The sequence below is a fragment of the Mustelus asterias genome, chromosome 6, assembly GCF_964213995.1.
Source record: "Mustelus asterias chromosome 6, sMusAst1.hap1.1, whole genome shotgun sequence".
NCBI lineage: Eukaryota > Metazoa > Chordata > Chondrichthyes > Carcharhiniformes > Triakidae > Mustelus > Mustelus asterias.
Window position 1 is genome coordinate 59,815,251 of NC_135806.1, and position 27,009 is coordinate 59,842,259.

The 27,009-nt window shown below is 43.5% G+C and overlaps 1 protein-coding gene across 7 annotated transcripts in view; it reads right to left on the reverse strand.

The window, feature by feature from the left end:
- Nucleotides 1-27,009, reverse strand: part of LOC144494880 (selenocysteine insertion sequence-binding protein 2-like) — a 102,198-nt gene that overhangs the window by 17,703 nt on the left and 57,486 nt on the right. For all 7 annotated transcript variants that reach the window (XR_013498168.1, XR_013498167.1, XM_078214384.1 and 4 more), the window contains 2 exons: nt 23,254-23,407; nt 6,400-6,620 (listed from right to left, as the gene is read on the reverse strand). Coding sequence is in view for 5 of the 7 variants with exons in the window: in XM_078214384.1 (XP_078070510.1) it covers nt 6,400-6,620; nt 23,254-23,407 (375 nt within the window). In the remaining 2 variants the exon portion in view is untranslated. The remainder of the gene's footprint in view (nt 1-6,399; nt 6,621-23,253; nt 23,408-27,009) is intronic.

Below are 27,009 nucleotides of genomic sequence, written 5' to 3' on the forward strand. Positions count from 1 at the left end.
CAAATGGAATTTTGTCCTTCATTGCGAGACGGATGGAGTTTAAAAACAGCGAGGTTATGTTGCAGCTGTATAAGGTGCTGGTGAGGCCACACCTAGAGTACTATGTACAGTTTTGGTCTCCTTGAGAAAGGATATCCTGGCACTGGAGGGGATGCAGAGGAGATTCACTTGGTTGGTTCCGGAGTTGAGGGGGTTGGCTTATGAGGAGAGACTGAGTAGACTGGGTAGATCTTTCTATACGTCGACTGTAAGTAGACTATAAGTAGACTCAGAGTAGACTGAGTAGATCTTTCTATAAGATCTCCCCTCATTCAGAAGAATGAGGGGAGATCTTATAGAAACATATAAGATTATGAAGGGAATAGATAAAATAGAAGCAGGGAAGTTGTTTCCACTGGTGGGTGAAACTAGAACTAGTGGACATAGCCTCAAAATAAGGGGGAGCAGATTTAGAACCGAGTTGAAGAGGAACTTCTTCACACCAAGGATTGTGAATCTGTGCAATTCCCTGCCCAGTGAAGCAGTTGAGGCTACCTCATTGAATGCTTTTAAGGCAAGGATAGATACATTTTTGAATTTTTTGGTGAGTGGGTGGCTAAGTGAAGCTGAGTCCACGAAACGATCAGCCATGATCTTATTGAATGGCGAAGCATGCTCGAGGGTCCAGATGGCCTACTCCTGTTCCTAGTTCTTATGTTATTTATGTTCTTATTCCTGGTAAATGTCTATGCCACAAAGATAGATCAGAAAAATATGGGCTTCTCAATCTGGAAAGAAAGAATCTAAGAGGAGATATTATCAATGTATATGTTACAGACAGGAGGGTGGGGTTAATTGAAACAGCACCAATTCATCCTCTCTACCTGTCTGTAAATGGAAAGGTGCTTTTGATTTGCTTCACCCTTTATAAATGGTGGCATATTTGCCAAACCCTTAGTTTTAGTGTGGTTCAATATTCTATTAATAACTCCACAGCAAACTCAAAGTAGGATAAAAGAGGGACAGAAAAAATATAGATTTACAGTGCAGAGATCACGGAAAGAAGAAATGGTATTCCACATGGGCCCCACAGTCCAGAATCTAAGTCCAATGAGGTGCCCCTTCATGCAGGATGGCATCTACTTCACACGATGGGCACGCAGAGATGAATCTGTCTTATAGGCAATGGTACAGAATTTCCAATAGTTGCAGTGTAGATGGGGGCCAGGTGTCCAAACCTGAACAGAGACTTTTTCTGTGAGGATGTTTGTAGGATGGTAAACTGCAAACTGAGCTTGCAGTTCCACAAGGTGATATTAATTCACAAACTAGAGATCCATGTCATTTGACTCCCACTTCTCTACATTGACAAAGGAAATGGACCCTTGTCTGCAACCACAGGATTGTTAAATGTCTCAGTCATTAAGAACCAAAAGGAATGTTGTGGGGTTCCTTGTCTTTGCAGACTCCAGTTTGCTGGCCTGGGTTCTGAAATGCAGATAGTCCTTGTATTCTGCTCTGAGTTTGGTCTGTGTAGCCCACAGGGAGTTGGGGGGTGGGGGTAGGAAAGAGTCATTAGTAAATCAGAGTGGGGCGGGGGGGGGGGGGGGGGGGGGGGGGAGTAATTCGTGAATCTTCAGAAATAACAAGGTAGAACTTTCTTTGATAATTCCATGGGAGCTTCTTTTGTTCCAACGTCATAGCTTCAGCCATTTTAAAAGGTCATTGTCTGGTTTTAACATTTTGGAAATAGCCATGAGGATATTTATATTTAAAAATATATACAGGGTGGAGTATGAGTTGTTTTGCAGCCTTGGGAGGAAAAATCAATTTTTTTTTGGTACATATACATACTTGTGATCTTATGAAGGAAAGATAGGAAGTAAAGAGTGTGTTTTGATTCTTCCATTCACACTGGAACATCAAACTCACAACTAATTTAAATGAGTTAGTGTATCAGCAAGGACACTATCCTGAGCTTGGATGTTGAAGCTTTGGTGACTTGAGAAGATTTGCATCGGTCCTCATGGGGAAGTCTATTCAGGCTGGAGTTCTTAATTTCCTCCATCGGGGACCAAGCACAATCAAAGCCATTGGTTCAGAACCCTGCTTTTCCAACTCTGATTAAGTATCCTCTAAAGGATCTGGGTGTTTTACAGGCATTTTGGCTCAGTGATCCACAGGATCCACAGAATGCTGTGCATCTCACTCATAGTGCCAGGTCCTTTGTTTACAGGGCTGAGCTGCTCCAGTCCAGCTGAGCTCCTCTCTGTCCATCTTGGTAACCTGTGAGTTCTGCTGTTCAAAACAGGGACTGTAGTTAGGCTGGTTGGAGGAGATTGAGGAGTTTTAAAGAGACTTGGGCCTTTTTCAGGGATTCCAGTTTAGTGTCTGACTCAGACACTGGGACAACTGGAGCTTTCCCCTCATATATACAACATATTTATAGGTAATAAAAGAACTAATAAATAACTAATAAATAAATAAAATAACAAATCAAAGAATTTTCTTTCACAGGAAATTCTCCACATAGAGCAGTCAACATATAAAACTGTCTTCTACATGTTGCTGTGGAGGTATTTTCAAAAAGTTAGGTGCTGCAATGGGGGAACTTTTAGGTATCTGGATGGATGAATTAATTTTGAATAAATGATGGTAAAATAGCTTTCCTTATCCCATCTATCTAATGATTTTGAAACAGAACAGTTTCAGGAGCAATTTGAGAACAATATTTGTTACAAATCCTTTAGCACTAAAAGAAGCAAGATTGAATATGGAGAGGAACACCCTGAACAAATTAAGTCATGGTACAGAAATATTACATCCCCTCCATCTTCTCCAGCTACCTGAAAATTAAGAGGAGAATCATGATTTATTATCAGCTGAATCTTCTCAGTTAATGAAAGTGGATGTGTTCCTTGTCCTGATGTTAATCAGCTTTGTTGAGCTGATTCAAGCAGGCTAGAGAAGATAACCTTCCTGGATTGTCCAACTTAATCTTATTGGAAAAGATTAATTGTCACTTTGTCTCTGCAAGTGAATCAGTGGCTTCATAACTAGAATGCTCTTAAGCTCAGGTCCACGTGCAGCATTCCCACAGAACACACTGACAACTGGGGTGATAATAACATTTCTGACATTTTAGCTAGTTGCAAGTCCAGAGACATTTTTACTGCCGATGATGAATTGGGTCTTTTTTTAAAACAAGCTACACTAAAGCAAAATACTGTTTCCATCAATAAAAAATATTGAAGTGGGGAATAAAACTAGACTGTGAATTACCATAATGGGCTTCAGTGACATGACTAGGAAAGAGAAGGAAGTTGTTGATTCGGAATTACAAACCCTGTTCATAATTCTAATTTGTTACTCTGCCTGTAACCAACCATTCCATTCAGGAATGGCTGCATACCTTTAAAAAGGCAAAGCAAGGTCAGAAAATTGCCTCGATTGTTAGCCTTGATGTGGAGCGCCTTTGAACTGCCTGCTCCTAAACGTGATGGAGTTAATATTTTAGTCATCAATGAATAATTTGGTATGATGCAATTCTACAAGAAATGTTTGGTGTGAAGAGCCCCATGATGCTGATGTGTCATTTTCATTGGATGTTCTACAGGTAATCTATAATCCATTCACCATGGAAGGTGCAGAATTTCTTGCTAACTGTTTTTGGCACTGTCAAAACAGCAGCATCTAGCAGAGGCAATGATCCTACATGTGCACCAATGCCAAACTCAGCAAATTTCTTTAAGTGCATGACTTCACTGTTGTGTCTACTAGTGGACAAAAATTTGGAATCCAGTGTCTGGACGAGTAAGGAAGTTCAGTGTCCACATTGCTGACTGAAACAGAAATTTTTGGTTCTGCGAGTTAAGATGTTCCTGCTAGTGGGCACAATAGTAAGTGTTTCTACTGAGTATATTTAGAAAGTAGACCTGCTGGTAGGCATGATAGTAAGAGATTCTACTGAGTTTATTCAGTAAGCAGATGAAGGTGGATAAATCTGACTCCATCATTACATTGTTCAATTGTTGAGCAGTGTCCGACATTTAAGAAAAATGCTGAGCAGAACTGACCAATATTTGAGCAAATATGTTGGTGAGATTAACTTTGCATTTTGCACCTTGCTCAAGATTTGATCATGTACATTTTAATAGTGGATTTGATTTTTATAGTGTTAACATGTTTGTGAAGTTTTGCTTTATTAAAATTATTGATAATACAAATTATTTTTCACAAAGAAAATTACTAAATTAAGATAAGCACACAACAAAGCAAATGTGACAAAGAGGTTATAAGGAATTGTTTGGATGATCTGAAGTGATAAAACAAAGTAACATATCCTTTAATTTAAAGTGGAAGTTGCTAATTATAGGGAACAGATTAGATTGTATCACATCAAAGCAGGATTAGTGAATATCGATTTGTATTGGAGAAAACATATATAACAACAATGGCATAGTCCATCACAAGATGTGCTTTTTCTCTTCCTCCCAACTCTCACTGAGCTAGAAATCCAGGCTCACAGTGTGGACTCCTTCAGAGATCAGTGTCCCTTCCCATTATTGTATTTTTCCTCCTTTTCCCTTCCTGCTTTGTGCTCTTTTCCCTTCACCTTCCAATTATTCTATTTTAATCCTGGTAGATTTGATTAATGCACTTGGTTTCAACTGTACATGTGCAAAGTCACGGGTAACAATTAATCATCCATTAAACCCACCACCAGCAACTTCCCAAAATGGTTCATTTCCATATGGACACAGTAACACAGAAAATGCAGTCCCATATCAAACACTGCTTTCACTGAAATATGCTGAACAAAAAGGAAAAGAATCTAACCTGTTGTTCCTCCCATTTAACACTCGGTATAATGACATATATAAATATGTATATACATACATAAACACCAAAAACAATGTTAATAGTTAGAAGACTAGTTAAACTTTGCGTCTTAATGTCAATTGGTAACGCAACTGGACTTATATTAACATGCATCAGATTTACAATGGATGTGTTATAGTCATTTCTGTTCTAAATTCAATGTATCCTTTGCATCACTGCTACCATTATAGCTCAAGTGAAACAAAGCAATAACGTACCAGAATTATTATAACCAAAAAAGCAACACAAGAGCTCTCTGTTGCGATTCCTTGATGCAAAAGACACTGCAGTGTAGCTGCAGCCTTCTCTGCAACCAGGGCCAATGCATATTCTGGAAGAATAACTAGAGCTGCACATTGTCTAGTTGAAATGTTCTCTCCCTTATATGATGTCCCTCATGTGAGGTGATTAGTTAAAACTGAAGCTCATGGAATTGAAGGCAAATTATTGACCTGGTTAGGAAATGAGCTAAGTGACAGGAGGCAGAGAGCAGGGATAATGGGTAGGTACTTGAACTGGCAGGTTGTGGCTAGTGGTGCCCTGCAAGGATATATGTGTTGGACCCTTAATTATTCACTATTTATTAACAATGTAGATGATGGGATAGAAAGCCACATATATCCAAGTTTGCCCATAATACAAAGATAGGTGGCACTTTAAGCAGTGTAGGTGAAAAAATAGAATTACAAAAGGGATATACAAATAGTTTAAGCGAACAGACAAAATTGTGACAAATGGATTTCAATGTAGGCAAATATGAGGTCATTCATTTTAGATCTAAAAGCAACAGAACAGAAGACTTTCTAAAACGGTGAAAAGCTAGAAACAGTGGAGTCTGAAGAGACTTGGGGTCTGTGTACACATCATTAGCATGTCATGAACAGTTTCAGAAAGGGAAAAGGCTAATAGATGCTTGCCTTTATATCTAGTGGACGAAAGTATAAGTGGGCATAAGTTAAATTATATCTATACAGGCCCTCATTAGGCCACATCTGGGGTACTGTGAACAGTTATGGGCACCACAACATATGAAGCATATATTGGCCTTTGAGGATGTGCACTGTAGATTTACTCGAACAATACCTGAATTCCAAGAGTTAAATTACAAGGAGAGATTGCACAAATTAAGGTCATACTCCCTGGAATTTATAAAGTTAACAGGTGATTTGGTCAAAGTTGAAGATATTAAAGGGAACAGATGGGGTGAATTTCTATTGGCTGTGGAGTCTAGGCTAAGGGGCATTGTCTAAAAATTAGCATCCGATCTTTCAGCAGTGACTTTAGGAAGCACTTCTACAGGCAAAGTTTGGAACTCTCTTCCGCAAATGGCAATTGATGGCTCAGTCAACTGTTAATTTTAAATCTAATATTGATAGTTTTGTTAACCAAAGACATTAAAAGGATATGGAGTTAGGACACAGATCAGCCATGATATAATTGAATAGCTGAACAGGCTCGGTGCATTAAGTGACTTAGTCCAGTTCCAATTAATTTTTCCCCTTCCTATATCCTTAAAAGGAACAATTACAAACAACTTACCTTTGGATTGTATTCTTTCACAGTTAGGAGAAATGATAACACACTTCAGCTTTTTCAGCTTTAGATGTTTCAAAACTTCTCTCAGCCCCATGACAATCCTACGTTTTTTCTTAGCTTTAATTGGATCCTTTTGGTACAAGCGATCTTGGAAACGGACAAGTTCTTTCAGCAGGTCAGTCACATAATTGTCAACTTCTTTACTGAGCACCTGGCTGCAATATCTGAAGGAAAAAAACATGTACATGGTGAGGTACTATAACAATGTTAGAATAAAGTACAAACTACGCAAGGAAAAAGATGCTGACAGTGTTGGTATATAGGAGAAATGGGTGCATTGGGAAATTTGCAATTGCTGTTCTTGCCACATGATGAAGGGCAAACCAGACAAAATGCTGACTGCAAAGCAGAAATCTGCATTACAGAGAATACTGGCAGCCTCATCATTTGAAACTGTAACAATTCTTGAACTCAAGTGAGCATGAATCACAAGTACAAAGCAGTGGAAATCACAGTACAACTGACTTTATATGAGTTATGGGGTGGGGGTATAGATGTAGGGCAAAAGAAGGTAATATAGGCAGTGAGTGGGTGAGACCATGACGAATATAATAAACATTTCAGGTATTGAAAGAATAAGTGCCAATATAAGTCAGGGGGGTACAGAGTGGATGAGTGTGATGGTGCATGCAGTAGAATATTTAGAGAAATTAAGTTTACAGATCTGAAGAATGGGCCGCCATTGAGGCACTGGATAATCATCTGAAAGTGATGGTAGAGAAATTAGATAGTATTAAAATAATCAAGCAGTTCACAATTGCTTCTATAATTAAGACCCTGAAGTAATTCTATCATCAAGTGTCGACACATTCATATACAAAAATGTTTCAGGTTTGAAGTCTCCGAGTACAAGAACTTAAAACAGCTTCACACAGGGGGAAAAAAAACATGGGATTTGATTGGGCGGGGGGACGGGGAGGGGGTGCTGGAGGTGGCAGGTGGAGAAGGGGAGGATTTTTAAAAAAATCACTAATTCTAAATCCTCATCCCCATCATCCTTTCTAAATGCATCACAAAATTATAATGTGCCCACTCTTCAAAGTTTACAATGACAAAAGCATCTATAAAGTTATGGTTGAACTGTATACAGTAACTGCTGAAAGGGAAACTGTGTTTAAATTTATGAGCGTTCTTTGAGGATGAGCAGGATGCATTAAGAGGTACCAGTAGGTGGGAAGTATTGTATTTCTAAAAGGTGCCACATAAAAGATTACTGCTCAAGATAAGAGCTCCTGCTGTTGGAGGTGACATATGAACATGGATAGAGACAGACACTGGATAAAGTTTCAGCTTGACAAACTGCAACAAGTGGAGTCTCACAGGGATTGGAACTGAAAATACTCAAGTATTTACAATCTATGTTAATAACTTGGATGAAGGAATCAACTGTATTGTAGCCAAATTTGCTGATGATACAAAGAGGATATGCAAAGCAATATAGATAGGTTAAATGATGTGGGAAATGTGAGGTTTTCCACTTTAGGGTTTTGTGAGACTTCTTACTGCACTTTAGAATAGAAAAGCAGATTATTTAAATGGAGAGAGACTGCAGAATTATGTAGTACAGAGGCATCTGGATATCCTTGTACATGAATCACACAAAGTTAGCATGCAGGTACAGCAAGTAATTAGAAAGCCAAATGGAATTTGGTCTTTATTGCAAGGGAGATGGAGCATACAAGTAGGGGAGTCTTGCTACAACTGACACATGTGATTACACCTCGAGTACAATGTATGATTTTGGACCCCTTTCTTAAGGAGGGATACACTTGCATTGGAAGCAATTCAAAGAAGAATCTGGGGGAAGCAGCAGTGGCCGTGTCTCCGGGGTGTCCGGCCTTGTAACTCAGAGGGCTAAAGAAAAGAGGAGGAAGGCAGTATTAATCGGGGACTTGACAGTCAGGGGGACGGACAGGCAATTTTGCGGAGGCAGGTGGGAGTCTCGCATGGTGGTCTGCCTCCCTGGGGCTGGGATCCAGGATGTCGCTGGGCGAGTCCCAGAAATCCTGAGGTGGGAGGGAGAGGAGCCGGAGGTAGCAGTACATATTGATACCGCTGATGTGGGTAGGAAGGGGGAAGGAGTCATGAAAAGAGAGTATAGGGAATTAGGGAGACAGCTGAGAAGGAGGAAAGCAAAGGTAGTAATCTCAGGATTGCTGCCTGTGCCACGGGAAGGTGAGGACAGGAATGGAGTGAGGTGGAGGATGAATGTGTAGCTGAGGGACTGGTGCAGGGGGCAGGGATTCAGGTTCCTGGACCATTGGGATCTCTTCAGGGGCAGGTGTGACCTGTACACAAAAAACGGGTGGCATTTGAATCCCAGGGGGACCAATATCCTGGCAGGAAGGTTGGCTAAGGCTACTGGGGAGAGTTTAAACTAGATAGGTTGGGGGGAGGGGATCAAAATGAGGTGACTGAGAGTGAGGAAGGTAGCTCGCAAACAGAGAAGGGTTATAGGCAGTGCAAGAGGGCGGATGGACAGGGATTAGAGAAGTGGAGAGCTCAGACCAAAGGATTGAGATGTGTTTACTTTAATGCCAGGAGTATAGTGAATAAAGGGGATGAGCTCAGAGCGTGGATCGATGCCTGGAAGTATGATGTGGTGGCCAATACCGAGACTTGGATGTCTCAGGGACAGGACTGGATACTCCAGGTGCCGGGATTCAGATGTTTCAGGAAGGACAGGGAGGGAGGCAAGAGAGGGGGTGGAGTGGCACTGCTGATCAGGGATAGTGTCACAGCTGTAGAGAAGGTGTATGCTGTGGAGGGATTGTCCACTGAGTCTCTGTGGGTGGAAGTTCAGAGTGGGAAGGGGCCGGTCACTTTGCTGGGAGTTTTCTATAGGCCGCCCAATAGTAACAGGGAGGTGGAGGAGCAGAGAGGGAAACAGATCCTGGAGAGATGCAGTAATAGCAGAGTTGTTGTGATGGGAGACTTTAATTTCCCAAATATAGATTGGAATATCCCTAGAGTAAGGGGATTGGATGGGGAAGAGTTCGTTAGGTGTGTTCAGGAGGGTTTCCTGACACAGCATGTGGACAAGCCTACAAGAGGAGAGGCTGTACTTGATCTGATACTGACCAATGAGCCTGGACAGGTGTCAGATCTCTCAGTGGGAGAGCATCTTGGGGATAGCGATCATAACTCTATCTCCTTTAGGCTTGCATTGGAAAAAGAGAGGATCAGGCAAGCTAGGAAAGTGTTTATATGGAGTAAGGGGAAATATGAAGACATTAGACAGCAACTTAGAGGAGTAAATTGGAAGGAGGTATTCTCGGGGAAATGTACTGAAGAGAGGTGGCAGTTTTTCAAGGAATGTCTGTCTAGAGTTCTACAGGACAACATTCCGAGCAGACAGGGAGGTGTTGGTCGGTTAAAGGAACCGTGGTGCACGAAAGCTGTGCGGGACCTAGTCGAGAAGAAAAGGAAAGCGTACAAAAGGCTCAGAGAGCTTGGCGAAGATAGGGATTTAGAAGAGTATACGGCTTGTAGGAAGGGACTAAAGAAGGAAATTAGGAGAGCCAGATGGGGTCACGAGAAGGCCCTGGCAGGTAGGATTAAGGAGAAACCTAAGGCGTTCTATAAATATGTGAAGAGTAAAAGGATGAGACGTGACGGAATAGGGCCTATAAAAGGTGAAGGCTGGAAAGTCTGTACAGAACCAGTAGAAATGGCAGAGATGCTCAATGAGTATTTTGCCTCGGTTTTCACAGAGGAGAAGGACCTGGGTGGATGTACTGCGGGCGTGCGGTGGACTGAAAGAATTGAGTATGTGGACTTTAAGAAAGAGGTTGTGCTGGAATCTTTGAATGGCATCAAGATAGATAAGTCGCCGGGTCCGGATGGGATGTACCCCAGGTAACTGTGGGAGGCGAGGGAGGAGATTGCAGAGCCTCTGGCGATGATCTTTGTGTCGTCGATGGAGACGGGAGAGGTGCCGGAGGATTGGAGGATTGCAGATGTGGTTCCTATTTTCAAGAAGGGGAATAGGGATAGCCCAGGTAATTACCGACCGGTGAGTCTAACCTCAGTGGTTGGTAAATTGATGGAGAAGATCCTGAGGGACAGGATATATGAGCATTCAGAGAGGTTTAGTATGCTCAAGAATACTCAGCATTGCTTTGTCAAGGGCAGATCGTGCCTTACGAGCCAGGTGGAGTTCTTCGAAAATGTGACTAAACACATTGACGAAGGGAAGGCGGTAGATGTGGTTTATATGGATTTTAGCAAGGCGTTCGATAAGGTCCCCCATGCAAGGCTTCTAGAAAAAGTGAGAGGGCATGGGATCCAAGGGGCTGCTGCCCGGTGGATCCAGAACTGGCTTGCCCAAAGGACAGTAAGAAGTCTCAGAACACCAGGTTAAAGTCCAACAGGTTTATTTGGTAGCAAATACCATAAGCTTTCGGAGCGCTGCCCCTTCGTCAGATGGAGTGGGTATCTGTTCTCCAACAGTGCACAGAGACACAGAAATCAAGTTACTGAATACTAATTAGAATGCAAATCTCTACAGCCAGCCAGGTCTTAAAGGTACAGATAATGTGGGTGGAGGGAACATTAAACACAGGTGAAAGAGATGTGTATTGGCTCCAGGCAGAACAGCTAGTAAGATTCTGCAAGATCAGGGGGAAAGCTGTGGGGGGTTACTGATAATGTGACATAAATCCAACATCCCGGTTTAGGCCGTCCTCATGTGTGCGGAACTTGGCTATCAGTTTCTGCTCAGCGACTCTGCGCTGTCGTGTGTCGTGAAGGCCGCCTTGGAGAACGCAAGGCGGCCTCCACGACACATGACAGCGCAGAGTCGCTGAGCAGAAACTGATAGCCAAGTTCCGCACACATGAGGACGGCCTAAGCCGGGATGTTGGATTTATGTCACATTATCAGTAACACCCACAGCTTTCCCCCTGATCTTGCAGAATCTGTTCTGTCTGGAGACAATACACATCTCTTTCACCTGTGTTTAATGTTCCCTCCACCCACATTATCTGTACCTTTAAGACCTGGCTGGCTGTAGAGATTTGCATTCTAATTAGTATTCTGTAACTTGATTTCTGTGTCTCTGTGCACTGTTGGAGAACAGATATCCACTCCATCTGACGAAGGGGCAGCGCTCCGAAAGCTTATGGTATTTGCTACCAAATAAACCTGTTGGACTTTAACCTGGTGTTGTGAGACTTCTTACTGTGCTTACCCCAGTCCAACGCCGGCATCTCCACATCTTGCCCAAAGGAGGCAGAGAGTGGGTATAGATGGGTCTTTTTCTAAATGGAGGTCGGTCACCAGTGATGTGCCCCAGGGATCTGTTCTGGGATCCTTGCTGTTTGTCATTTTCATAAATGACCTGGATGAGGAAGCGGAGGGATGGGTTGGTAAGTTTGCCGACGACACGAAGGTTGGTGGCGTTGTGGATAGTCTGGAGGGATGTCAAAAGTTACAGAGGGACATAGATAGGATGCAAGACTGGGCGGACAAGTGGCAGATGGACTTCAACCCAGATAAATGCGTCGTGGTCCATTTTGGTAGGACAAATGGGATGAAGGAGTACAATATAAAGGGAAAGACTCTTAGTACGGTAGAGGATCAGAAGGACCTTGGGGTCCGGGTCCATAGGACTCTAAAATCGGCCCCGCAGGTGGAGGAGGTGGTTAAGAAGGCGTATGGTGTGCTGGCCTTTATCAATCGAGGGATTGAGTTTAGGAGTCCGGGGATAATGATGCAGCTATATAAGACCCTCGTCAGACCCCACTTGGAGTACTGTGCTCAGTTCTGGTCGCCTCACTATAGGAAGGATGTGGAAAAGATTGAAAGGGTGCAGAGGAGATTTACAAGGATGTTGCCTGGATTGAGTGGCATGCCTTATGAGGATAGGCTGAGGGAGCTCGGTCTTTTCTCCTTGGAGAGACGTAGCATGAGAGGAGACTTAATAGAGGTGTATAAGATGTTGAGAGGCATAGATTGGGTGGACTCTCAGAGGCTTTTTCCCAGGGTGGAAATGTCTGCTACGAGAGGACACAGGTTTAAGGTGCTGGGGGGTAGGTACAGGGGAGATGTTGGGGTAAGTTTTTCACACAGAGGGTGGTGGGCGAGTGGAATCGGCTGCCGTTTAGGGGTGGTGGAGGCAAACTCAATAGGGTCTTTTAAGAGACTCCTGGATGAGTACATGGAGCTTAATAGGATGGAGGGTTATAGGTAGGTCTAGAAGGTAGGGATGTGTTCGGCACAACTTGTGGGCCAAAGGGCCTGTTTGTGCTGTAGTTTTTCTATGTTCTAAGGTTCAATCAGCTGATTCCTGGGAATGGTTGAGCAGGTTGGACCTATATTCACTGGAGTTTAGAATGAGAGGTGATCTTATTGAAACATAAGATTCTGAGGGGGTTTAACAGGGTAGATGCTGGGAGGATTTTTCCTCTCATGGGGGAATCTAAAACTAGGGAGCAGAGTTTAAAAATAATTTAAGACAGTGATGAAGAAGAACTTCTTATAAGAGTTGTTGTTTTTGAAATTGACTTTCAAGGAGGCTGGGTCATTGAATATATTTAATACGAGTTAAACAGATCTTTGATCAGGGAGTATAGCGTTATAGAGGGCAGGCAGCAAAGTGGAATTAAAGCCACAAGCAGATCATCCATAATCTTATTCAATGACAGAACAGATTTGATGGCCCATATACCCTACTCCCGCTCCCAGAGATCTTAATCAAATCTATTCTTTACAATAAAGATTGAGAAAATATGATCAATTAGATATTTTGGACTTGCCTGGCCAATCAAAATAGCCGATACCAAATTAGATATGACGGGCGGACTATGATGGGGGCATGCAGGGGATCATGTTGGGGGCGTAATGTCAGGGGTCTGGCAGGGGAACCCATTGGGAGGGCCCAGATGCTGTTGACCCGTGTCAGGGAGTGTTTGGGGGAACATGCTGCCGGGTGGGGGGGTTCCCAATGTCTGTGGGGGGAGGGAGAGCGTTCCCCATTGCACTGAGAGATTGGGGCGCCCTTGTGAAACAGTGCCCGAGTGCTCTAAAGCTGGACTCACTGGGTTGTTTGGGCCTGCTCCCCCTAGTACCAACACAAAACTCCCCAGCCTCCAAAAAAGTGACTTGAGTGTTGGAGGATTGTGGTGCGGAGCGTGCCTGAGAGACCGGCATGGATCACTCCGTTATTCTTGCTGTTATGACACCAAGATTTTTTTTGAGGAGAATTCTGCCCCATGTGTGCTATTGGGCAAGGGTGGAGTTACACTCTAGTGATGCTTCCTTGGGGGGCAGTCTTCATCTCACCGTCAAAAATTACACATGAATAATGGAGATGTGAGCAAAAAACAAGAAGGTAACTTGACTCAGAGGGAGGCGAGGGAATCCATGTAGGAAGTTGGCAAGAAAAAGGACAAACTAATAGCATTAAAACAACTGACAATGAGAAAGGCCATTGTTCTCTGAAAATCTGAGAGATCAAATAGAGCTTTTTACCTCTTAAACGTGCTTATACATGGCAAAGTAAAAGCGACAAAACATCAAAGGTTTCACACAACTGCAAATAGAAAAAGTTGCATATCCTGTAAAGAAGTGTGGAAATGTATTTTTATGGTATGTAAATTATGAATGTTGCAATAAAAGCTTTTGTGGTTAAACCCCAGACAGAAGGAACTTCACGATCTCAGTGCTGTGACCAGCAGACTGTGACAAACAAAAAGAGTTCACAATATAGTTTTAAAAAACTCCCTGCTATCTCACTTACAAACAACTTATGCTCTTAACTTTCTAATATTAGGATGAGTGGTTAATATTCATGCAAATTAAATTACTTTTGCAACCTTAAGATAAAGTCAACCATGCTGGCAAAACAGAACACCTGACTAAGTATTCACTGACACCAAAGCTCACCCAGATCAGAAATAATGCAGAGTTCCACCCACATTATTCTGCCATGAAAACCACCAACCTCAGAAGCAAAATTCCCCTTGTACCAACTGATAAGAGTATGATAAATATCTCAGTTATGGTAAGCTGATAGCTTGTGAGAAATTAATTTGTGAATGATAAAAAGCATCAATACAAAGTAATTGTATTTACTTTTCCAAATGAGGTGGCATAGTTGCAAACTATTTTCAGACATCTGCCCTTCTAGTCAATAAACTCATACCTGTTATATGAGAGACTTATTAATCGGTTTTGCTCCACTTTCTAGTGGACACCACATAATTTAAGCTGCTGTGTGGCGATAAGGGGCAGAATTCTCCCAAAAAAATTTGAAGTGTCATAATGGTGAGAGTAAAGGAATGATCCACGCTGGTCTCTTTGGCACCTTCCACACCACAGTCCACCAACACTTAGTGCACTGAAAGAGGTTCCACGTGAAACATACCGTCATGAAGTCCGCAGGTGCGTGATTCGCCTGAAGGAGCTGCAGCTATGCGCCATTACAGGGGGGAGCTGTATTCAAATGCTCCCTTGCACTTACCATGTGTCTTCTCTTGCAGGAGCAACACTGGATGAGGCCAGGCCCTCAGGAGTTGGTGTGCCCCGCAGGCCGCCTCCCCCGTGACCCCTGCCAGCACAACGGAGGAAAGTACCTCAGAAACCACCGACCAGGCATCAGGGACATCACCTGCACCCTCCACCAGTGCAGAGACCTATACCTTGTGGGTGGAATTAGCAGACAGGCTTTGGGGTCAGTTTCTGGTGAACACCCAACAGCTGCTGAAGCACATCATGTGGAGGCAGGAAGGTCCAAGGGATCGGGCAAGGATCCCTTGCTGGATCCAACAGCACAGCCAGATATCGGGCCCCTGGAAAAGGTTCTCGCACAGCTGCTGGGGATGCACAAGCAGAGCTGGGCATTGCAGGAAGGGGTGTCAGAGACATTCCAGGAGCTGTAAATCCAGCAGCCTTCAGGTAAAGGAGATGGTGTTGGCATTGCATGGTACCCAGGCCCACACTGTAAGGGTGGTGACTGCAGTGGAAAGCCTGGGGCAGGAAATGGTAGCCATGTGTGGCAGGGTCTAAGGTTTGGCCTAGTCGCCGAGGACCATGCTGAGGGCCCCGGGAACATGCTCGAGACACAGTTGCCAATTGCAGAGCGTAGCCCAGACTCTAAGGGCCATGGCTGCGGGCCTCGAGAGCATGATCCAGTCACAGAGGGCAATTGCTGCGGATCTCCAGAGTTTGGTCCAGATTCAGTGGCTATTGCTGAGGGCTCGCACATCATGGTGCAGATGCTGTTGGGCCTCCAGGACTGGCAGCGTCAGGTTATGGAGAGGTCTCTGGAGCTCACTCCAGCTGTCCTGCCATCACATGGAGTATCCCAGGAGCCCATGAGCACCCTGGGAGAGGAGGATGCGCTAGAGCCCAGGCCAGGGTCTTCCACTCATGAGACCCTAGCCCTTCTGAATCAGCCCTTCTTGACACCAGTGCATCTCCTGGGCAGCGAGCTGAACTGGGTGGCATGGCTGCATCCGTGATGACCGAAAGTCAGCCGGGGCCCTCCAGGTCCTGGCCCTCCAGGGGATGCCCAGCCAAGGCATCAAAGGCCACGGGGTGCAGAACACAGCTGACCACACCCAGCTCTGATCTGCATCCTGGGGAGTCATTTAGACGCAGCAATAGGCCCCGTAAGATAAAGTTGTAGGGTCACCAAGAGAGCACAGGTGAAGGCGGGCATTGTAGTTAGGGAAAGAATGATTTGTAAATCATAACAATTAAAGATTATTGCACTCCACAGCCGTGATGCCTCTGTCTGTGATCCATGTCCCACAGGGAGCGCAGGTGGGTGGTGATTGCCTGGTTTAGGTCACGGAGGCCAGCTGATAGCAGCAGCGGCTGTGTGGCAAGTCTCTACTGCTCTCTGGTGCATAGTGGTGCCCTCTGCTGCAGTCAGCCAGCTTTCTGGCTATTTAAGCCCCACCCTCTCTCCTTACAGGTGAGAAATGGTTTTCAGCATTTTTTCATGGACTGAGTGCATAAGATTCGACATTTGGTTTCGCCAAAAAGATGGATCCAAAATCCTCCCATTTTCACGCTTGTTCTGGACTTAGAATATTTTTCATAAGATCACCCTTCATGGTGTGCAGTTCAGACAGACAGTAGGGAAGCTATGATCATCTTGCTGGTGCCAGTACAGAGCGAGACTACGGATAGTTGGAAACCTGTCTCGGGGGCAGGGAATTCATATGGTGTTCGTGGAAGTGGAAATGACTAGGGTTGGGAAGCATTTTCCGATCAGGGCCAGTGTGATCTCCTGGACTCGTTTCGATCGCCTCAGGGGTCGGAGAGGAATTTCCCAGATTTTTTTCCCCCATATTGGCCCTGGGGTTTTCACTCTGGGTTTTCGCCTCTCCCTGGAGATCACATGGTCTGGAATGGGGGGGTGGGGGTGAGTTAATAGGTTGTGATGAACAAAGCATCGTAGCTGTGAGGGACAGCTCGGTGGATAGGATATTGGTATGTAGATAGGCTGGAAAATTGGGCGGGGATCCTGGATTCAGGATTTAATCCTGGACCGGGGAGTGGCGCGGGCTTGGAGGGCCGAAGGGCCTGTTCCTGTGCTGTATTGTTCTTTGTTCTTTGTTCTTTGAAGCACCTGCCGGACTTGCATTTGACAGGTGTCCATTGTAGGGAGCACCGCTGAGTTCATGCAGTGTTTAGCGCCGTGTTAGGCTCCCTTCATTGAGGCAACAGCCACTAGGTGCTTGTAACTGTTAGTGGGGCCTGGGATGGTATGTCTGTGCTAAACAACGGCATATTTCCAGCTGAAAGGTGGCAGGGTGGAGGGTTTGGGATTTGATCTCAACCTCTGGAACCTATGGAGGGCTTTTAGCAAACAGGGAGAATGCCTGCCATAGGACCCCATTCCAGAGGCAACCCCTGACCCAAGGACCCCCCCTCCCGTCCGCCCCCCCTCCAGAGCCCCTGCACCCATAGGGGCCCCACTACACATGTCAGCGGCTTACCCACCCTCTGGCACCCAAGAGGTTGGTGCACAGTGGTACTCACCTCCTCACTCACCCTCGCAACTGCTGGGCTGGAATCACACTTTTTAAGAGCAGTAGTGATTCGCACCCGTGTGATGTCACGCCGGAGAGGCGGGTGCATTCCGGGACAGGGGTGGTTGGCACGCCAAACCCACTGGGAAGATTGAGATACAGTCACTCTCATGCTAATCAGCCGGCTTGTGCCATTTGAAAGAGGCCGGGAGACTCGCAAACTGGCTAACGCTGGGTGCAAAACAGATTTTTAGGCCTGCACACTGTTCTTCAGGACCGGAGTGATCTAATAATGACGCAGTGAGGTCGGAGAAACCCGTCCCAAGCCTAATTCTGTGGTTAAATTGCTAGTTTTCACCATGTGCCTAGCAAAGGTCTGAAACTTGTGCTTTGAGCCTGAAAGTCCGCACACATCATACTAGTTTATACTAGACCTCAAGACACTCCCGAGTGGATATGTTCATTTCACCACTGATTAAACCAAGATGTATGCACTTTAACACTTTTCTTAAGCTTTTTTCTATCACATGTTAATTCATTTCCTTCATGATGGTTGCAATTGATGAATAGTGCCTCCACACTAAAATTTGTTATGATGGTGCAATTTGTACACATCCATTTTTTAATGTTAAATCATGTCGACCTACAGTTGAGAAAGTGTGATAGGGCACATTGAGAGGAAATAGGAAATCAGTCTTTTTCGATCCCTCCACTGTCTCTAATTGATCACACTGCTTGTCCAACATGGACCTCAGACCTTGCAACAAACTCCATTCCCTAGTCTTTGATTCTGTCCCCCTCCCAGCAACAACCTGGGGCTGAATCAGACTGTTTGCAACCTTGCTATCACATTTGACCCAGAGATGAGCTTCGGACCACATATTCGCATCATCTCTGAAATTGTCTATTTCCACTTCGATAACATCACCTTTCTCCGCCCATCAGGGGTCATTGGTTGCCTTTACTTCCTCTAGACTTGGTGACCAATGTACTTGTGACAGGCTTCTCATGTTCCATCATCTGCAATCTTGAGGTCATCTAAAACTCTGCTGTACATGTCCTTACTCACACCAAGTCCTGCCCACTCATCACACCAGTGCTCTCTGACCTACATTCAGTCCTGGTTAAGCAACATCTCGATTTTAAAATACTCATTCTTCAATTCAATTACCTTCGTAATCTCATCCCTTCCCAACACTGTCATTTCTTCCAGCCCCACAAGTCTATTTGCACTTATTTAATTCTGGCTTCTTGAACATTCCCAATTTAAATCGCTTCACCATTGTTGGCTTTGCCTTCAGTGGCGAAGGGCCTAAGCTCTGGAGTTCCCTCCCTACACATCTCTACATCTACAACTCTCTTTCCTCCTTAAATTCATCTGTCCCAATATGGCTAAATATCAAATTTTGCTTTATATGCTCCTATGAAGTTTTTGGATATTTTAGTACATTAAAAGGCACTCCACAAATACAAGTTGTTGTCGTTATCTAATGTCCAGCATTGTATTTTGGAGTTCAACCACCAGAAAATATTTACATCATGCTCTTTTTGACAAAAGTAAAATCTCAATGCACTTTGTAGTCCGAATGGCAGTCTCTGAGCCAGAAAAGTGGGAAATTGGAGCTAAGGAAAGAGACAGGGGACTGAAGTCATTGAAAACCGATTGCTTAAAAGCTTGTGAATTTGCGGGTCAAGGTAACAAATCAAAGCTGTGCTGGGAGAGAATTGTAGAAGGCAGGATCACATGGCATATGCCCTTGCCTTCTTGAAAAAAAATCAGTGATGTAATATGGAGCAAGTCCATAGAAAGACTTGTCAATCAGATTTTTTGCTAGTGCAAAGGGAATGGTTGGTCCCTAAAATGTTGGGGTGATGACAGAGTTAGTACAGATGAGGACATTTGCAGGTGTAAGCAGGAAAGCTGGTGATGAAAGGTTTTAAGAAATCAGTCCTCAAAGTGAACAGGGGAAGAAGCAAACTTGTAAGCAAGCAATGTTCCAGAAAATGAAGAACAGTACAGCACAGGAACAGGCCCGTTGGCCCTCCAAGCCTGCACCGATCACCTTGTCCTATCTAGACCAACATTTGTATCCCTCTATTCCCGTCTGTTCATGTGTCTATCCAGATAAGTCTTAAATGTCTCTAACATATCTGTCTCAACCATCTCATTTGGCAGTGCATTCCAGGCCACCACTACCCTCTGTGTAAAAAAACTTCCCCCGCACATCTCCACTGAACCTTTCCCCCCTCATCTTGAACTTGTGCTCCCTTGTAATTGTCATTTCTGCCCTGGGCAAAGCTTCCAACTGTTCATCCTATCCACACCCCTCATAAGTTTATAAACTTCTATCAGGTCACCCCTCAGCCTCTGTCTTTCCAGGGAGAACAATCCAGTTTATTCAATCTCTCCTCGTAGCTAATACCCTCCATGCCAGGTAACATCCTGGTAAACCGTTTCTGTGCTCTCACCAAAGTCTCCATGTCCTTCTGGTAGTGTGGTGACCAAAATTGGACAGTATTCCAAATGTGGCCTAACCAATGTTTTATATAATTGTAACATAATTTGCCAACTTTTATACTTGATGCCCTGTCCAATGAAGGCAAGCATACCATATCTTTCTTCACCACCTTTTCCACCGGTGTTGCCACTTAAGGATCTGTGGACCTGCACGCCCACCTGTGTGTCTACAGCCCTGATGTTTCTGCCATTTATTTTATAGCTCCCACCTGAATTGGATCTACCAAAATGCATCACCTCGCATTTGTCCGGATTAAATTCCATCTGCCATTTCTCCGCCCAATTTTCCAGCCTATATCCTGCTGTATTCTCTGACAATCTTCATCACTATCCGCAACTCCATCAATCTTAGTATCATCCGCAAACTTGCTAATCAGACCAGCTATGTTTCCTTCCAAGTCATTTATATATATTACAAACAGCAGAGGTCCCAGCACTGATCCCTGTGGAACACCACTAGTTACAGAAAAACACCCTTCCACCTCTACCCTCTGTCTTCTATGGCCAAGCCAGTTCTGAATCCATCTAGCTAGTTGAGCCCTGAGCCTGTGTGATTTAATCTTTTGTACCAGCCTGCCTTGAGGCACCTTGTCAAATGCTTTGCTAAAGTCCACGTAGACAATATTCACAGCCCTTCCCTCGTCAATCTCAAAAAACTCAATTAAATTAGTGAGACATGACCTCCTTTGTACGAAACCATGATGTCTGTTGCTAACAAGACCATTTAGTTCCAAATGTGTATAGATCCTATCTCAAAGAATCTTCTCCAACAATTTCACTATCACTGATGTCAAGCTCACTGGCCTATAATTACCCGGGTTATCCTTGCTACCCTTCTTAAACAATGGGACAACATTGGCTATCCTCCAATCCTCTGGGACCTCACCAATGGTCAATGAGGAAACAAAGATTTCTGATAGAGGCCCAGCGCTTTCACCTCTTGTCTCCCTCAGTAATCTGGGATAGATGCCATCTGGCCCTGGGGATTTGTCTACCTTAATGCTTTTTAATTCGCCTAACACTTCCTTCCTTGTAACAATGACTTGTTTTAAAGGGTTTACATATCCCTCTGAGACACCATCAATCGACGTGTCTCTCTCCTTTGTGAATACCGATGCAAAGTACTCATTAAGGATCTCACCCACTTCCTTTGGTTCTATGAATAATTTCCCTCCTTTGTCCTTGAGTTGGCCAACTCTTTCTCTAGCTATCCTCTTGTTCCTAATATATGCATAAAATGCCTTGGGATTCTCTTTAATCCTGTCTGTCAAGGACATTGTGTGACCCCTTTTTGCCCTCCTAACTCCCTGTTTGAGCTCTGTTCTACTTTCCCTGTATTCTTCAAGTGCTTCATCAGTTTTTAGTTGCCTAGACCTCAGTTATACATCCTTTTCCTTTTTGACTAGACTCACAATTTCCCTGGTCATCCATGGTTCCTGAATCCTGCCTTTCCTGTCCTTCCTTTTCATAGGCACATGCCTGTCCTGCACTCCGATCAACTGCTCCTTAAAACACTCCCACATGCCAAATGTGGATTTACCCTCAAACAGCCTCTCCCAAACAACAGTCTCCAAATCCTTCCTAATCCGGTTGGAGTTAGCCTTCCCCCAGTTTAGCACCTTAACCCGAGGACACCACTCGTCTTTTTCCATGAGTATTCGAAAGAGGTAGAATAATCAAGTTTTGGTGATGGTTGGGATGTTAAGCTTAAGGTTGAATGTGATTTTCAGGTCATATGTTACAGGGCTCAGCCTGAAATGATGGCTAGGAAGGTCAATTAAGCCAAAACCAGAAACATATAAAGATGGCATGAACCAAAAAATATTTGTAAACAGAGATAAATTTGTAAAAGTCGAACTAAATGAATTTCAACTTTTCCAGAACTTGAAATCAGATAAGGTTGAAAAGCATGATGATATTTGAGTTAAGCATTGTTAACATTGTACATGTGAAGGTGAACATGTAATTAAATGATCAACAGCCAGAATGCAAATGACATACAAAAGCACACCAACAATAGAACCCAGAGGAATTCTGGAAATATCTGTGCAGGTTTGGAAGAAGAAACTATCATAGAATCCCTACAGTGCAGAAACAGGCCATTTGGCCTATCGAGCCTGCACTGACAACAATCCCACCCAGGCCTTTTCCCTGTAACCCCATGTATTTACCCTGATATTCCCCCTGATACTAACGGACAATTTAGCATGGCCAATCAACCAAACCCGCACATCTCTCGGACTGTGGGAGGAAAACCTGGGGTTTTCACTCTGGGTTTTCGCCTCTCCCTGGAGATCACATGGTCTGGAATGGGGGGGTAGGGGTGAGTTAATAGGTTGTGATGAACAAAGCATCATAGCTGTGAGGGACAGCTCGGTGGATAGGATATTAGTATGTAGATAGGCTGGAAAATTGGGCGGGGATCCTGGATTCAGGATTCAATCCTGGACCGGGGAGCGGCGCGGGCTTGGAGGGCCGAAGGGCCTGTTCCTGTGCTGTATTGTTCTTTGTTCTTTGAAACTGGAGCACCCAGAGGAAATCCACGCAGACACGGGAAGAATGTGCAAACTCCACATGGACAGTAACCAAAGGCCAGAATTGAACACTGGCGCTGTGAGGCAGCAGTGCTAACCACTGTGCCACCGTACTGTCCTAAACTACCGAATTGAGTAGCATTGTGAAGGGGAGAAAGTAAATAGCATTGTGAAAAATAGATGAAGGAAACTGATTAGGTCGGCCTGGATGCAATGGATAGAATTTAGAAAAGGGAGTGGTTAGAGAGGTGAGCGCATAGTTGAGCAACAACGATGATTTGTGAAGAGAAAGGGTATATGAAGGATGAGCCAGTGCTTTGCAAAAACAAGATTTATAGTAGTATTTGTAAAAATGTTGGCGAGTGTGTTATGATTTTAGTTCTGAAAAGGATGTAGTTGATGTTGAGGGAAAGAGATATCCATCATGATTTTGGGAGTGGGATGAAAGCGGAGTTAGAAAGCAGGCTACAAATACTGAACGGAGAAAGGTTAGAGGAGCTGAAGGGTGTATTGTATGTTAAAAAGTTACTGCAGGGTGCACGTTTGATTCTTAGTGGTCGAACACCAGCATGCATCCCAGTTCCCAACAGTCCAGCAATGCTCATTTTTCCGAAGTGCATAGGGTTCAGGCATTCAAACTACAAATTTAGAGGATCAGAATACTGCAGAATCTGATGCAATATATTCAAATTCCTTCATGGAATAAATTGAATACTTTTAAATATGAAACTCATTCATAGAGTACCAGAACTTCACTTACTCTCTAAACCGCCTGCTATGTATCTTCGGACGACTGGGATTCACCAGGACGCTTTCTGTGTGCGTTCCTTCAGGATCTTTTGGTGTATCAGAAAGTGGTTGTAAATTTTGACAAAGTGATGAAGGTGCAGAATTAACCAAATCTTCCGTTGAATCTGAATCAAAAATGTAAATTATGAGAGAAAAAATTATACAGAGCACTAATTTTTTTAGGTTGCAGAATAGTATACACAGCAGAACAAAGTGACAGAAACTAAGTATTTCCATCATACGCTTTCTGTTAAACAGAACTAAAAGCAACAGGTCCTTCAACCTTCCTGTTGCAAATTCTGCTTTCGGTAGAGCTATCACTAGGAACATAAACTGTGTACACATACTGGCTGATCTATTGTTCCCTCTCCTGCTGAACCAAGCATTCCTGGGACTTTGATGCATACATCAGCCTAATGGCAACACATACTGCTTACATCCTTAAGAGCAGTGTGAAGATAAAAACATGGCATCACTGCAATGAGAGTGAATTACATTCCGAATCCCTCTGAATGTGTCCATGTAGACAGATCATTAAACGGTAGTGCTCGGGTACAAGAAAAAATATAAAGAGCCCAAAAAAACATTAACCATTTATAAGTAGAGGACTGGAACATAAAAGGGAGAAGATTTTGCTACATCCATATAAAACTAATGTTAGACGACATCCGAGGTATTGTGAGGTTCTGGGGCAGGTTCCTGGAATCAGTGGTTCCTCTCCAAGTGCTGTCTCCAGCAACCTGGGAGATACAGTAATTTAAATTTCCTCCCCCACTCCATTTGGTGAAATCTGAGAGTCACGAGCCTGTGGACGAACATGGAGAGATGGGCATCAGAAAGGTTTGGGGATTCTCAGAATCCAAGAGGCACTGAAAGAGAGCTGGGTGGGAGCTGTTTCACTCGGGTTTCCTCTATCCTCTCATTGCCCTCCCTTACTGCTGACAGGTAATTTCTTGGTCCTTTGAACATGCCACAGAGTACTGTTGGTGCAAAACTACTCTTAGAAGTTCTCAACCACAGATAACCTGACCATTTGAACAAATGGCCTGTGATTAGGAAATACATGGTCAGATATCATGTGGTCAAACCTTCAGAATGCCTTCTTCCAGAGCCAATAACCTAATTTTGCGTACCATACCTTAGAAAGGATATATTGGTCTTGGAAGAAATACAGCAAAGATTCACCAGAACTTGAAGATTTTGAGGAGGGATGACATAAATGTCTATGTTTCAGGGAATTGAAGGTTAGGTTAAGTGGTGATTTATTTGATTTTGAGGATTTTGAAAGGAATTAATGAATTGGTGGAGAGAAACTTTAGCCCATGGTGGGAGAATCTGGGGGAAAGAGACAAATGCTTAAAATCAGATTTGGCCCTTCAGGAGAGAAATTAGGAAAAGTGAAGAACTCTCTTCCACATAAAAGTAGATGCTAGTTAAATAATTTCAGATCCGAGTTGGTGGTTGAAGTAGGATACATATCAACCATGATCTCACTGAATGAAGAGTTCAATGGCTTACTCCTGTCCCTATTTTCCATAATCACCAAAATAACACACATACATTTCAGTGCAATTGCATACATGTTCCTGTATCCATAAATTTAATCTGGTCTCCAGCTGAAAATCCACAAAGGACAAATTAGATGGCAGTGGTACAGGAAGAAAACTTTTAAGCATGCACTTTTATTTCAGTAGTTATGCTTTGCTACAGGGACACAGCACAAATATGCTGATTGGGAAGCCTCAACAGTTTAAAAGGAAGTCCTCCTTCAATCCATGCCTCATAATTGTAAGTTAAGATTTTCACTGCAGTAAACTATTTCAAGTTCTTGATCATGAATAAGGTTTGGAATTTTATAACATTTTTCTGACTTTCATAACTCAAATTCTATCTTTTTGTTTAAAAAACATAGAAAGCATTCTTTCTCATTGTATCACAGCTTGGTATGGCTCCTGCTCTGTCCAAGACCGGAAGAAACTACAAAGGGTCGTGAACGAAGCCCTGTCCACCACGCAAACCAGCCTTCCATCCATTGACTCTGTCTACACTTCCCGCTGCCTCGGAAAGCAGCCAGCATTATCAAGGACCCCATGCACACCGGACATACTCTCTTTCACCTTCTTCCATCAGGAAAAAGATACAAAAGTCTGAGGACATGTACCAATTGATTCAAGAACAGCTTCTTCTCTGCTGCCATCAGACTTTTGAATGGACCTACCTCATATTAAGTTGATCTTGCTCTACACCCTAGCTATGACTGTAACACTACATTCTGCACTCTCTCCATTCCTTCTCTATGTATGGTGTGCTTTGTCTGTATAGGGAGCAAGAAACTATGCTTTTCATTGTATACTAATACATGTGACAATAATAATCGAATCAAAAAAAAATTATAATTGAACACATTCACTCTACACATGGGAACTGGTTTACATTTCCCAACCCTTGCCAGGGCTACATCACGAGATTATTTCAGGAATACTATTTTGGACCAACCATTCTTATTAGCAAAATTTAAATGTGGGAAAAAAAGCCCCAAATAAACTAGTATTTGAATGTGTGAAAATTTAGCAGTGTTCTATCTTTGATATAATTGATCAGGGTTCAAAATTTATGTTTCATACATACTAAACAAAAACGTACACTGAAAAAAGCTTTGCAATGTTGAAAGAGTAACTTAAATGGAACCACAGACTGCCGACGATATGTACTACCGGCAAAATGCCAGAGATCGAAAGTCACCTGTTACAAAAATTCAAGTAATTTTGGTAATCTAACCCACTAGAGAGCAGCAATTAGTTCTAGTTTCAAACAGAATGCTTGACATCAGTTTGGTGAGGAGCATGAAATGGTATTTGTGGCTATTATGTATTTATGTATGGCTATTTTGATCCTGCAACACTGGCCTTGGGAGAAATGCAGCCAATTCACATTATTCATCCTTCTCCATGCCAGCGCTTTAAGATGGTCATGGAGTTAGTTTCCCACTTGCACCTGTTGCACAGATACTGATGCCTTTGGATAGGCAAATGTAGAATTAACAAATCTCCACTTGGGTATTCAGTGTTCAATACCAGCCTGTCGTATGTAACTAACTTTAAAATCTTAAAGCATGATAGGAAAATTTAATTGGCCATTTAATTGATACATCAATACAGACAGGGAAGAACTAAAGACAGAATCTGTTTGGTCGGAGATCAAAAGCAAAAAAAAGTTTTATCAACCATGATTCAGTAGTGGCACCCTGGGCTCAAACTCCACTCCAGAGATTGAGCCCAATATCTCAGCTGGCAGCTAAGTGCAGTACTAAGGGACTGTTGCATGGTCAAAGGTCTCTCTCGTCTTTCAGGTAAAATATTAAACTGGTTTTATCTGCTTCTTCGGTGATGTGCAAGATCACACACACCTCACATATGCGCCTTCCCTCCTCCTCACACCAGTTTTCATTTAAGTGGACAGGATGAGAGAGTCACACAACACCAGGTTATAGTCCAACACAGGTGAAGGAGCAGCACACCGAAAGCTTGTGATTTCAAAGAAACCTGTTGGACTATAACTTGGTGTTGTGTGGCCTCTCATCTTGTCCACCCCAGTCCAACACCCGCATCTCCACTTCATTCAAGTGATTGAAGCTCTTACTCTTCATCCAAATTGCTTCCATTTTCCAACCTTGTTGACAACCAGAATGAAGCCTCCTGATCAGAGCATACCACAGCCCTCCCCACTA